This window comes from Mangifera indica, chromosome 18 (genome assembly GCF_011075055.1).
Source record: "Mangifera indica cultivar Alphonso chromosome 18, CATAS_Mindica_2.1, whole genome shotgun sequence".
Classification (NCBI taxonomy): domain Eukaryota; kingdom Viridiplantae; phylum Streptophyta; class Magnoliopsida; order Sapindales; family Anacardiaceae; genus Mangifera; species Mangifera indica.
The window spans coordinates 11,406,106-11,421,057 of record NC_058154.1 but is presented as its reverse complement, the minus strand read 5'-3'; the positions used below and the strand labels follow the sequence as shown (position 1 = coordinate 11,421,057).

Genomic DNA, 14,952 nt, shown 5'->3' with positions numbered 1-14,952 from the left:
ATTAATGGAACCTTAACCGCTTAAAATTTATTTCTTTTTTCTCCTCTAAACCCTAAAAACTAATATTTTTTCTCATAAACTAAATTTTAAAAAATGATATTTCTGCCCTAAGGTTTAGTTTTCAAATATCAATATCATCTTCTATGCTTCTCTAGTGGCGTCTCATTTCTCTTTCTTCAGTAGTCGCTTCCTCGCCATCTTTTCCTCTGGTTGATTGTCCTAATCCTAGCAAGAGACTCCTCGATGAAGACAAGATTTTTCATCTTCGTCTTCCTGACAAAGTTGAGGTTTAGTTTTGATGTCAATTGACACCATACAAGCTTTCAAACGACAGAAGCTTGGTTGCCAAAGGGAGACGAGGTATCGGGAGATATTCATTGCCAACAATAGCATCAGATTTGATGTTAGAGATTTAGAAACTAAACCCTAAGAGGAAAGCGTCATTTTTTTTAAAACTTGGGTTAGGAGAAACTTTTAGTTTTTAAGGTTTAGAGGAGGAAAAAGAGATTAAAATTAAGTTTATTTTTAATATTACATACAAAATGATGATTTTACTTTTAAAATTGTTAATTTTAATCACTTATAGGTAGGTGTTTAGGATTTTCAAAAAGATAAGAGATAAAAATTTAAAATTAGAGGATATTTTGAGTGGAAAATAGTCTTTTCTAATATTTATAAAAAAAAATTAATTAGAATAATTTTTTAAGCAGCTGTACAGAAAAAATTCAATTTTAGGGTTATATTTTTGTAACAAATAATATTATTTGGCCAAAGAAGATTATTTTACATCCAAGATTTATTAAAATGATTATTCTCATCCATTAAATTTAAAAAAATTAAATACTATCCCATGAAATGTTTTTATTAATGAAATTTATTAGAAATGGGAAAATAATAATAATTGAATTTAGTATTCAAAAGTCCAATTTTAAAATTATTTATAATTAAATATTATTTTATAAATCATGTAGGTCAAAGTAAATATTTTATGATAAATCGGGGGAGTAATAAAATAAAATTTTAATATTAATTAATTGTATTTAGACTCGTAGTTAAATTGATTAATTTTATGTAATTTAAAATGAAAATGTCAATTAATTTATAATTTTGGTTAGCAAAATTTATTTGTGCATTGACATATGACAAGTAAGAACACAGAAGATGAAAAATTAACGTGTTATTCCAAAATGTAAAAATTAAATATATTTAATACAACATATTATTTAATATTAGATCAATGGTCATAAATTGAAGGTGTAGATTTGTTTAAACAGTAGGCCAAATAACTATTTTCCACCTAAAGTTTTATGCAAACCTAATTTTTCATTTGTAAACTACCAAAAATCTAAACTCCTATACCATAAACTGTTAAAATTAATATAAATAGTTAACTTTAATGATATAATCGTTATTTAATTAATAATATATTGAAAATAATAAAATATTATCTGTTTTCTTCATATGTTTAAAAATTTAATAATTTTCTCTTAAATTAAACTTTTTGAAAAGTTATTTTTCCTCCCTAAAGTTTCATTTTCACCAAAACTTCTTTAGCTTCTGAATTCAGCAACCATCTCTCCTCTGTCGTCAATGGTTAACCTTCCAACAAAATCTCTCTCTCTAGTGATTGGACGACAAAGATAGTGTGTTTATTTATGACGAAGATGATCATTTTTGTTATAAAATAATACATAATCACATAATAACATATCATTATTTGTATATAAAATTATGCATATTATTTGTGAACATGATTTCATTCATTATAAAAAGATAAATTAGTGGTTTGGTTTGAAAACTAATAGAAATAATTAATTGGTGGGTATTTCAATTTTTCAAACTTAGTATGTAGAAAATTGTGATTTTAGTAAACCTTGGGTGTGAAAAAGTGTTGACCTTATTATTTGTATATAACCTCTTATAAAATAACTATTTAAATTAATTATCTGTAATTTATAATAAACATGGTAATTACAAGCCGGAGTTGCGATATTTAAACTGTCAAATTTATTGTAATAAAATTTCTAAATTTATTAAGGAAGGATCTAGGCCGTTTAATTTCATTCTGACACATGTCGTGATAGTGAAGGTGCAAGTGGCGAGAGTAGAGAGGTGAGTTGTGGTCAGTCACGCGGAGCGCGTTGTGACTCGTGAATTGTGGGCTTGTTTGTCGTGTTGTGGCTGCGGATCGGCTTTTGTCATGGAGGGGCTAAAGTGCTTCCTTTGTTGCGTCTACTCAATGACATGGAGTCATAATATCTTTATGCAAATCACATGTCACTTCCTATAGTTTTTTTTTTGTTTATTTATAGACAGATGTTTTAAAAACTAGTAAAAAAAACCACAAAATCTAGTTAAGGTTGTCAATTGAGTCTATTGAATTGGATTTGACTTATTCAAGTATGGGCCTATAAAATTTTCAAGTCTGGGCTTTTAGCCTGCCTATTTAAGCCTCAAATTTTTTGTTCAGACTTGATTCATTAAATTTTTTACGTTTCAAACTTTTTTTGAAACTGTTATATAACTTAAAAAATTTGCAAAACATCTCTACAATCTCATACAAATTTGAAAACCTAACAAATACACCATTGTCCACAATTAAATTTCAAACCCCGTTGGGTCACAGGCTTAAACAAAGGTTGTTCAAGCTTGTCCATGTTTGTCTAAGGCTTAAATTGTATTAGACCCAAAACTGAATTTTTTGGGTTAAAAAATAAAACATCGAGTTTATCCAACCCAATTGACAAACCTGAATCTAGTTACCATGGAATTGAGTATAAATATATCTACACTCTAGAAATGACAATGTTGGACTCATCAATAAGTGGAATATTTGCAATTAGTCTCACAATTGAGGTGCCAAGCCCATACAATAAAACTAGAGTTGTGACAATCATTATTAAGATTGAAATTAAGCCGAGTCAAGTCTAGCTCGAATTGGTAATGAGTTCACTAAAAAAACCATCATAAAACGTTGAAGATGAATAAAAAAATAATCATTAAAAATACACTGAAGAAGAGAAAAAAAAGTTTAAAAACATGAATTTAAACCATTACATATTGTTTCTGAAAATGTGTTTGGGTATGTTTGATTTTTGTTTACGCACTTACCAATTTTGTTCAATTTGATCTATTCTCTAGGCAAGAATTGTCATTATAATTGCTGTTTATGTGTTAATAATATTTTGTTATCATTATCTCTAATAATGATAATGATAGTAACTAATTGAAATTCTTGACAAGTGACAATAGTAAAGTATTAGGATGTAATTGTTAGTTATTAAAAGTACTATACTTCATGGTAATGGACTAAATATGAAGAACATTTTCCGCCTGATATCTTTCACGAGAAAGATACTTTCACGAGCAAAAAGATTTATAAAAAAAAAAACAAGTAGATATCATAAACACAAACACGCGCAGCACCGATAAAAGAATATTATGTACGAGGAATAATAATATATTGATATATAATTAAATATTATTTTATTTTTAAATTAAAATTATTGAATTATCTAAAAATATATTATTTAAATATTTAATTATGATTTAATTATGTGTTTACAGTTTTTAATTAAAAAGTATACCAATTAATTACTTGGCTATATATATATTTTATTGAATTTTTAAAAACAATTTAATTACTTACTTGAGTTGGACCAATTAAATTAATTAAATTAAGAATTTAATATTAAAATATTGTAGGAGGAGATTTAAATATTAACCTTTTTATACTTGAAATCCACTTTATTATTATTCGAGCTGGCCCTTAGGTAGGGCTGGATTCGAGCTCGAGCTCGTAAAAGTCAAGTTCGAATTCGGTTTGAATTCAATTCGACTCGTTATTTGTTATTAAAATGACGTCATTTAATACATATTAGTCAAAACGACATTGTTTTGTATTAAAATTTTTAATTAGAAATTTTAACGAATAGCTCGAGCTCGAGCTCGGCTAGGGTTGACTTGTTCAAACAGAGCTCGAGCTCGAACGGACTCGGTTCGAGTCCAACCCTACCCTTACGGGCAAGTTTAGAATATAACATAATATTATAATAAAATAATAAAATGTGTACATAGTTTTAAATACTTAATTAGACACTTAAATAATGTGTTATCATGTAATTGAGTGATTCTGAAATAAATATAAAGTAATATATAATTATATAATGATACATTATCTAAATACTCAAAACTGGACACATATAATATTACTCTATGATAAAATAAACAAATTTTAGGATATATTAATTGAAAACTCTTGGATAAATCGCAGTTTTCTTAACTTTGAGGGGTTACTTGAAAGCGAAGACTAGAGCTCTTTCCTGAAGCCACTTTAGCATTCTGAGATTAATAATTTAAATTAAAGATAAATATAAAAATACAAATCCATGATTATATTTTATTAAGAGCAATACTATGTGTACCCATTTTGGGTACACAAATATATACACAATCATATATGTCATCATATGATTGGTTATTGTTTTAATGTTAATTCAAAATCATCCAATCACATGATGACACATATGATTGTGTATACATTTGTGTACCCAAAGTGGGTACACATAGTTTTATTGTTTTATTAAATAATGTTATGTTTATATATATTTTTATATATAATTTTTATATATAGATAATATATTATTATATAATTTAATATTTAATATTTTTAATTTAAAATTATTTAATTAATAATAATTTATTATTTATAAGAAAAAGGATGGTGAGCCAATGTTTTAGAATTTGTATGGCCTTAAGAAAATATTATTAAATATTAAGGGACGAATTGTTTTGACTTTGACTTTATTATTAGTTTATTCTCTCATGATTAATGCTGCCTTAAATCGAGTGGCGTGGGAACACAATTAAAGCGAAATTATAATAAATAATACAAAGGGAGAATTATTAATTTTATCTTTTTTTTAATTTAATGATTTTTATACATCAATTTTAAAAAATAATATTTTTCTATTATAAATAAAGTTTTATTAAAAAGTTTTGTTGACTTTCAAAGAAAATAGTGGTAACCTTTTACGAAATTATTTAGATATTTTTTTATTGGATCATTCCATCACTCTCTTTAATCGAATTTGAAACAATTGTTGCTTGTCATTGACGACCAAAAACTTTGTTCCTTACCACACCATCCTCACCTGCAACATTGGAGTAACCGTACTTTGGTTGGATCTCATTTGGTGTTACCCTTCGAGAAGATTTAATCTTATTATTGTGTGAGATCGAGAGAAAAAGAATGTCATCGGTATTGCCTGCTAGTGCACTGCATTACCATATGCACAAGCACTCAAGCATAAGTAGTTGATGTTACTTATGCCGGGCATATCCTGCTTAGTCATTTATCCAATGATATTAAGTTATTTATTTGTTACTTCTATCAAGTCTGACATTATTTTTATCGAATTTACTCTTGTCATAAACCTCAATTTTAAAAAATAAAACAGAAAAATTAGATAATAAAAATACAATAAAAATAAGGTTATTAAAAAAGAAAAATTATATAATTATAATTAAGATTTAAAATTATATAAGTAAAATTAATTATATATCTTTTTAATGTTGATTAAGTTTTAGAAATGAGAATAAATGCAAAAGACTTATTACCACCCAAGGTACAGTGAAATCTCAAAATTTCATCCTTCAACTTTTAAAAACTTAAATACCTACTAATGAGTCAATTTCTATAAAAAATTTTAATTAGAGTTAAATGTAAAATTGTCATTTTAATAATAATATTAAAAATATATATAATTCATTATATTTTTCCTCTTATGTTTTAAAAACTAACAACTTTATCCCTCCCCCCCCCCCCCCAAAACCTAAGATTTTCATCTTTTTTCCATTTTAGCCCCCTCAGAATTTTTAAAAACTTTAGTTTCATCCCCTCTTGAACTTTAGTTTTTGGCTTCTTTTTTTGGCGTTCTCTCTGTCGGTCTTTAAGCTCCTCCTTTGCCTGAGTCGAGCTAAACTGAGCCGACATCAACCTTGCCTTACCTTAGCTATCCTTCAGTGATTGACCCCACCCAATATACGTTTTAGGTGGCATTTGTTAGAGGTTCATAAATATTATACTGGTAATCTATATTTTATTATTTATATTACTTTGTTTGATTTATAAGTAATAAAATATTCCAGTAATTTTATACTACCAATTGTGATGTGATAGGTAATATAAAAGATAATCTGCTGTCACATCCATTTTAAGTATTAAAAAATTATTATAACTATATATTTATTTATTAAGTCTTTTAGGAGAAAAATAATCTCATTTTCAATTAAAAGAATAAATAACATAAAAAATATTTTAGAATAATTATATCAAAATTATAATAATATTATTTTATTATCTTTAGCTAAATATAATAATTATTTAAAATAACTCATTTTTACCAAATTTTATCAAATATAGTAATAATTTAAACCGAATAATCCTCAAGATAATCTATCTTTAAAATAATATTCTAATTTTAATAATAAAATATTATCCAAATCAAATATCCCTTTAAAACTATTTAAAGATTTTACATTTACCCATTCAAATTACCCTTTAGAATTGGTCATACTATTAATTAACTTTTAAATATTAGAATCTAAATAAGGTATGAAATTATAATTGCAAGAGCCCAATACTCTAAATGGGCCAAGTATATAATAAGCCCATATAGGGCCCGGTGCTGACTACAAATATAAATGTGGTACCGATAATTCTAAGTACATAATGTTTCATATTATAAGGATTAAATACTTAATATGTTGACGAGGGATATCAGATTTAACTTTAGTCAAATGTATGAGCCACCTCAAATGCGGTAAACTCCTTTTATTGAGAAATAATGGAAAACATAACTCTTAACAGTTTCGTACATTCTCACATTCTTCTCTATATATTATTCTAATCTTCAGTTTTTACAAATTATGGGATTATTTTTTATCTCTGTTACCTATCATCACATCATTATAATAGAATTAGATTCAAATCAAATCGAGACCAAACAAGGTAAAGTTTATTTTGGGGGACTTAGTTCGAGCTTATTTAGCTTGGAAATAACTCGTTCATGTTTGACTTGTTTCATAGATTGAGAGTTCATGTTTGGCTTGCATAAGACTCAGGTTCGTGTAGATAAGTTGAACTTGGCTCAAGTTTGCCTAACTCATTTGCTCGAATTTGGTTCTCCTATAGCTTATGTGGCATTGTTTAAAAAATTATTATAATATATTTTAGCTCAAGTTCACGCTCGTGATCGATTTTTAAATATATTTTAGTTTGAATTCATATATGTTAAACTCGAATTTGGATTCATTTAAATAAAGTTTATATCAAACTCGTTTCAAATTTAACCTATATTGCACCATTATTTGCACTTCAATGAGAAAATGTAATCAACTACTACCATTTAGATGTCTAGATTCATTAGATTCATTATACGGGGATTAAAATATATTTAATCATATAATTACATATTTAACGCTATTCTCTTATACTATAATTTCAAAATCACACTAATAAAAAGTACACCGAATTACAAAGTTTTATTAATACAAGAAATAGTAACAAATAATATCGTTTTTTAAGTGGGTTGATTTGTTACTCAATGTCTACATCCATTTTTATGTTATTGAGTTTCTCTCGTATAATTTTGGTTGAATCATGGTTTGTTATTATGAATTGTTCGATCTTTCACCCGACACATCCATAAATGTTTGGTTTATTTACAACTATGTAAATATAGATTTGCTAAGAACCCAACAAATTGGCACTTTGTTACCAATTTTATTCAATAAAATTATGCTTATTCATTTAAGGTATACAAATATGTACATACTTATATATGTCATCACATGATTGGATAATTTTAAATTAAAGATAAAATAACACCAAATTATATAACAACACATATAAATGTATATGTATTTATGTATCTAAAGTAGATACACGTAATATTACTCTATTTTATTTCAGTAGAAGATTCCCAGATCGACTTCTTTACATTACCATAAGTAACAATAAACATATAGTGGGTAATTTCTGTGTAGCCTGAGTAAGAAGTTCCACCATTTATCCATATTGTTATAGCCTATGCTTCATTTCATTCGATCATTGGCTTGTAGAGTATCTTGTGTTCCAATACTTCTCAATCTCCTCAGCTGTTCTTCCAGGGATTCTTCCAGCAATCAGAGACCATCTGCCAAGAACATATTGAATGCAATATGGATCTTACTAGCTCATAAAACAAATGAATAATAAAGCATATATACCTTTCTCCTACTAAATTGAACATCCTTATAATCAGTGTTTCTTCATCATATGAGAACTGAAGCTCAGATTCTTGACTGCTGTTGTCTTCTGCTGCAACAAATACTAGAACCCAGAAACTTTCAGCAAATAAATGAGGTAAAATAAACTTTGATGGGCATAAATTCAAATGGGGTAGGCTTGACCATAAGTTTTCTGCTATATTAGACAATGAAAAGCTGAGATTTGCAACTTTCTGCTGACCATGTTAAAGACCAAAAATGGAAACAGTAATGATATGATGAAAAACATGACAAAGAAGAGAAGCATACTGCTAGAGTCCACAGAAGCATCATCAGAGGAAGACATTTCCAAGTCACTCATTTTTCTGAACAAAGGAAGAGTGGAGACTTAAAACACCTTCACCTGGTAAAGTCAGAAGAAACCATGAGGAAATTGCGGGGGGACTGTTGCTATTTATATACAATTTTATGCATCATGTGAAAGAGAAGACCGGGACACCTATAAGTAAATCCCACCCCTGACAAATCACAGGACACCTATAAATATACTGTAAGTTTATTAAACTGTTAAAAAATGTTTTAGATTGTAAAATTTAAAATAAAAACTACAGTAAAATATCTGTCCAAATTGAATAATATTTTAACAAAAGATCGTATGTCTAAATTAGACAATATTTTAATATGACAGCATGCCAAACTATTGGATCAGGAAGGCGCAAAGTCCTGAGAAAGTGACTCCACTTATAGGAAGAATGGAAGGTGGGAAAGAGAAGAATGTTGGTAGAATGGTAGTTGGGAAGGGGAAATTAATAATGAATTGGTCACTTTGTTAGGTGATTAATAATAAAATTGAACAGCCCACCATAAAAGCTGAAATCTTTTTCATTTTGTCCAAAAGGGTTCAAGCAAATTCAAAGATCATACACCATTATGAAAGCGTGGAGAAGTTTAAATATGATCGTGCTTATATAGATGTTTTTTTATGCAATATTCTTACTGGAAAAGCCCAGAGAATCAGTCCAACTAAGTGATTGGCTCGATAGACGAGTTTTTGATGAAGTTATGTAGGAGAAGTTGCCTCTCTTTTTATCTTTTATTATATTGACTTTGTGTATTATTTTGAATTATAATTATCAATATTTTATAATATACAATACGTATTTTATAATATGATATAATAAAGTGTAAAACGATACGTATCATGGATATATTAAATTAATACGATATAATATATATTACTGATACAAATCAATATACTTTTTAAAGAAAATGATGATGTAGTAGAAGTGTATATAAAAGTTTTTAAATTTTTAAAGGTGTTTGTGATATTTTTCAAAATAACGACATGTCAATTATATATTTTTTAATTATTTTATTTTTTAAAAACCTTCTCATACAATATAATATAATACTAAATATACAATACAAAAAATTAAGTTTTTCATATAGATAAAAGACTTAGAATTAGGTATTTTTATTATATTTTTGTTTAAAGTGAAAATGAAATTTATGTTTTGTTTTGTTTTGCCCTTTCATTCAATTAGATCTAGGTGGCTATACGCTAAACATAAATCAAGGTAGCCTTAGTTTGAGTAGAGTCGAGTCAACTTCACTTATTGAGTTAGGCCAAAAATTCGTAGATGGATTTATTTTTTCAGGCTAATTTTCATCTTTCTCAACAATTCTTTTTTTTTTTTTTAATATCTTCTTTAATAATTTTTCTTGTTTTTTAATGATTTTTTTGATGAATTTATAGTCAATTCGAATAAATCGAGTTTGAGTTAATCATTTTAAATATAACCATTCGAACCTTTGTTTAGATTCTTATATCCATTGTTACTTAGATTTTTTATTTTTGTATCGATTTTTGTTTTTTATTGAGAAAGAAAAAAAAGAGAATTTCTTCCATGGATACCTTTTGTTCTGGTTCCCAAAGGATTACATTATCTTTCATTTAAGTTTGGGTTCTAGTTTCTCTTAATGGTACCTTGATCTTCATCTACCATTATTGTCTCCACAACTTGCAACTAAAACACTGCTTAAACCACTGAAAAGCAATCTCAACTAACAAGCTAAAGAGTCAAAAACAAGGAGTTAAAGTAAACGAGCTGGGGCCTCAATGGATGGCATGTAGTGAAAGGGTCAAGATTCTTGTAGCTAGATTGTGGAAACAAAATATCCCCCAAATTGTGCGGTCCTCTTCTGTTTGTCAAATTTGAAGCCCCACATGTAGATCATGCGCACAGAGTTTTTCAGTGAAACAACAGACAAATTATAAAACTACAGGCACATCAAGACGTTGCATAAAGGCCTCCCATGGGGTAGCTGGTGAAGTTGTGGAATCTCCAAAGAGTCTTTAAGAGAGTTTGGGTTCGAAATCCATTGGTGTTATACCAAAATAAGACGGCTCGATTTGTTGATCTCCCCCTCGAAAATCCCACAAAAAAAAAAATATTATATATGCATAAAGGGCACATATTTTGCTCATTTTTAAATAACCCCTTGTCAACCAGCAATCAACAGAACCGACAAAAGTTGGGCAACTATGGCTGGTAGTAATTGTAGCGTGCGATGTCGGCAAGTATTATTCGCCTGGAGTTAAAAGCATGCGACAAAATGGCAATTAAAAATAGAAGGTCAAAGTTAGCCATCTCCTTTTAACTTTACCTATCAAGGCTTTCGGCAGAGTCACTCTAGCCATGTATTTCTGGATTTTATGTTCGTTTCTCAGACACACAATTGATTGGATTGAAGAAGGATTAACATCTTTTTTCTTGCAAATGAACGGACACTACACCACAGAAACCAAAATATCGGCTGCCCCTTATTCTTGAACTTCGATATTTATGAAGGATCAATCAATTCCAACTCATTGATCCTTTTGAGATAAATGTTCTAAGAAAAATAGAGCTAAATCAACTTAATCTTAAAAATTAGTTCAATTCAATATGAATTCATTTAATTTAAATTCAATCCGAGTTTAATTCAAAAGAGTCCACTTATTTTTTAAACTAAAACAAACTCAAACAAAAAAAATGTTTAAATTCAAGTTTAACTCAAATTTATAATTTAAATTCATAAATCAACTTCAGATCAAATTCATAATTCAAATCCGCAGATTCAATTCATGACTTGAAAACTTATTTACAAAGAAAATCATTTCATTCATTATTAAACAAAACGACATCATTTTTTCAATGAACCAAAAACTAGAACCACAAATCCAAACTACAAATTCAAACCACATGTTTAAATCATAAATTCAAACCAAATCATAATTTCTTCTATTTGAACTCCAATCATTTTTAATTTTGACTCAACAAACTGAGATGAAATTCAAACCAAACTATTTTTTATTTAAATTTAACTTGCATTAGATAGTGTTTGAACTCAATCCGATTTGTATCGACCCTTTAAAAAAGAGTTCAGCAAAGCTCAAGGAATAAAATAATTTTACTTCTCAAGCAATGGGTGGAGAGCGACTTGACCAAGGCCATCTTCTTAACAACAAAGAGATTGATTTCACACAATAAAAAATTTGTATCTAGATGCAATTACACATCACCAGAATGCCTTTTTGTCAATCTGCAATTATAAAGTTCCTACAGAAACAGCTGCAAAAACAAGTAAAATATTTGGGCCTGCTTTTATTGGCAAGCACCTCTCCGTAAAGCACAAATAGCGTTTAAGGAATGTAGAGTCTTAAATTTCGATAACAAGTTGAAGGGGAAAAGCAGACTGCATAGCATTCCATTATCATTCTACAATACATAATCCAGAGAACTAGGAAACACAAGTAAGACGAAATGCCTACATCATATCAAACTAAGGAAATAACCACGATATAATTGCACCAACATATAAGTAGTTTTATGATAGCATATTCTGCACTGACATTAGGAGCATACAGTGTGCAGTCGGTTGAGATGCAGCAGCTTAAAAACCATGCATTTTGATGTGCTCTTTCTTCACAATGCCAGCCTGCAACTCAGAATGACTTAGTAAAAATAGGATCAAGATACAATTAATGCAACAGGAAAATCGAAAGATGGAGAAATAAAATGTACCTGGACAAGGAAGGTGGACACGTTCTTACGCTGGTCACCTTGAAGCTGAATAACCTATATATGCCCAGAAATTTAATAAGTCGGTGATGATAAGAATGGAAATAGACAGTTGATTAAGCTAGGTGGATTATAGCAATGTACCTGTCCTAATTCAGGGTCCTGGACAACTGTACCATTGCAGCAGAACTCCTTCTTGAGGTCCTTGAGGATCTTGTTGTAGCTGAATTCTTTCTTCAACCCCTGGACAGTTGTCAGGCTTTTCCTACCATTCCTTTGCTGGATACGAATATGCACATACTCCTTTGTCCCAGCACCTGAGTCCTCAGCATTTGCATCAGCAAACGGATCTATCACCCCAAGAAAACAGAGCAGTTAGGCTTTCCATTAGAGCTCACAATCTCAGTTGGTGTATAATAATTGGAAAAGACAGCAACCGAAAAAGAAGAACAATATAACGGGAATAGAACAAATAGTATTGTAACTAGATAGATCAAGAATCTAAAGTAATAAAAAAAAGGTGGTGGTTTCACATCAGAAAATTATCATCTATATATTACAAGTAAAATGCCAGCTTGCAATTACATTTTCACACCTAAACTAGGTTTCTATAACAGACAAACTCTAAATTAGATTCTAGAGGTGCTCTTTGGAATTGAATTTTAAAAAAACTACAAATTTGCAGGTCAGCAGATATTGTATAATACTATAAGAGATGGATGAAAATCAGTACAGAACAAGCTCACAATCCAATAATAAACAATAACAAGATCGATATTCACTAACAGTCATTTTTGCACATAATCTTCCCCAAATAAACTTAGATTTGGTACAGGGTAAAATTGTAACATCTCAGAGTTTCAAATTATGCCGGTACATAGGCAAGCATACAGAACTCTATGGTACTAACTCTGCTATCACTATCCTAATTTAAGATAACACTATAATTTAAAACCTAAAATGCAATCCTCTCCTATAATCCTATGCCAATCCTACACGAGGGTAGTTCATAAAACCCACCTTGATCGAGACTCAACCATACACAAGCGTGCTTCTCATGCAAGAAATCAATAATCGCAAAGTACAAAATATAGAGAGATTCAAACAATTTGCAACAAGAAACATAGTTGTGACATAATCCATAAAGAAGCTTACCAAAGGTAGTTGGAATCTGGGTATCGAGATCAGACATGAACCTTGGCTGATGACTTCACAACCAGAACTCAGACCTACATAGCAAAGTCAACATATCAGAAACAAACTCAATTACACACAGAATTAAAGCCTCAATTACCCTCCAACACAAAAAATAATGCCAAGAACAACACATCACAAAGATCGATTTTACCGCTAACATGTTCAAAACAATTATTTTCACTTCATGTCAAACATTTTACAAAAAAGACACTTTTTTAAGAATTAAATTAATCCGAACCAAAGTCTCCAGTAATTAAAACTATAAAGATAGTTAATTTTCAGCATAATAAAAAAGAAACAAATCATTCAATATTAAAACCCCAAATTTTCACACCAAAAGTAAAATTAAAGAAAGAAAAAGAAATCTTTGCAGCAGAAACTATTAGGCTCGTGGATTACCTGATCCGTATATTAGGGTTAGAGGTTGGGGAAAGCCTGATCGATGAGATCAAAAGAAACCCTAATCCGGATAAGTCGAAGGCTGGCGTCTGGTGACTGAAATGTTACGAAAGGGATCTAGAATGGGAATTATGAAAAAACAAAATTCTTAAGGTTAGGTGAGTAAGATTTATGGCATACTCGCGCGAGTATAATTTTTAATTTTCTACGGGTCATTAACTAACATGTGGAATAAAGACAGCTGGCGACATAAAAGGGCGAGCGTGCCTTTTACCGAGAGGGGAAAGCGTGAATTTGGGTAATTTATAGAAGGCTAGAATTGTCATTTCAGTTTTATTGATGAATATCCCGGAGAAAACGTTGTACATTTCGTCATAGTGGCATTGCCACGTAATATAGGGAGAATCAGGCTTCAGTACAACGACGCCGTATCGAATAGTTGAAAAAGTATTGGACTATAGTGGCACCGGCCCAAATTGTGGCCCATACAGCTCAGTCTAAACTTCAACACTGCCAAAATTATAAATGTTTACTCATAAGAATTGGATCTTGACAATGGAGAAAGATTTCAAATAGGAGAGTAAGAATTTATACCTTTTACAATAATATTTTAATATTAAAATTTTAATTTATTTAATGTAACGGTGTTGGGCTTGATCCATTGGACTAGGGTTTTACATGGTGTGATCAATTTCACCCTGAAAAAGTGGTCTAAAGATAGATCATTCCAAGTTAATTTAGTTTGAATCTACGATTAGAATCAAATAAATCAATCTTTAATCAGAGCTTCAGCTCAATAACTTGAAGAGAAATTGACTCGTTTGTTCATTCAATAATACTATTTACCTCTCCAACTTTGCCCATTGATAACCTTTCGAATCTAAACTCAAGCAAACTAAGGCTCAGTTTGGACAAAATGCTACTCCTCTATATTTATGACTTGTTCAGATGAATCATTGATCGATCTCCTTAATGACAAGAAGTAGGCTTTTTGAAATGGGTTTGAAAGTGTTCTGGTTTG

General features: G+C 29.5%; 2 protein-coding genes across 5 annotated transcripts; both read right to left on the bottom strand.

Moving 5' to 3' along the window:
• Window positions 1–7,945: 7,945 nt before the first annotated feature.
• On the bottom strand, window positions 7,946–8,777 carry LOC123202314 (MYB-like transcription factor ETC1). 3 transcript variants are annotated; one of them, XM_044618179.1, is made up of 3 exons: window positions 8,581–8,777; window positions 8,272–8,359; window positions 7,946–8,198 (listed from the first exon to the last, which is right to left on the bottom strand). In XM_044618179.1, exons 1-3 carry the CDS (start codon window positions 8,630–8,632, stop codon window positions 8,111–8,113), a joined length of 228 nt encoding a protein of 75 aa, XP_044474114.1. In that variant the 5' UTR covers window positions 8,633–8,777; the 3' UTR covers window positions 7,946–8,110. The 3 variants fall into 3 exon arrangements, with proteins under 3 accessions (XP_044474114.1, XP_044474112.1, XP_044474113.1); XM_044618177.1 differs by having other exon boundaries at window positions 8,272–8,374; window positions 8,581–8,773; XM_044618178.1 differs by having other exon boundaries at window positions 8,272–8,362; window positions 8,581–8,771.
• A 3,214-nt stretch (window positions 8,778–11,991) lies between these two features.
• LOC123201287 (protein translation factor SUI1 homolog 2) lies at window positions 11,992–14,091 on the bottom strand. 2 transcript variants are annotated; one of them, XM_044616722.1, is made up of 5 exons: window positions 13,932–14,091; window positions 13,491–13,564; window positions 12,480–12,685; window positions 12,339–12,392; window positions 11,992–12,252 (listed from the first exon to the last, which is right to left on the bottom strand). In XM_044616722.1, the coding sequence occupies exons 2-5, from the start codon at window positions 13,525–13,527 to the stop codon at window positions 12,208–12,210; spliced, it is 342 nt and encodes a 113-aa protein (XP_044472657.1). In that variant the 5' UTR covers window positions 13,528–13,564; window positions 13,932–14,091; the 3' UTR covers window positions 11,992–12,207. The 2 variants fall into 2 exon arrangements, with proteins under 2 accessions (XP_044472657.1, XP_044472658.1); XM_044616723.1 differs by having other exon boundaries at window positions 11,992–12,258; window positions 12,345–12,392.
• Window positions 14,092–14,952: the final 861 nt, after the last annotated feature.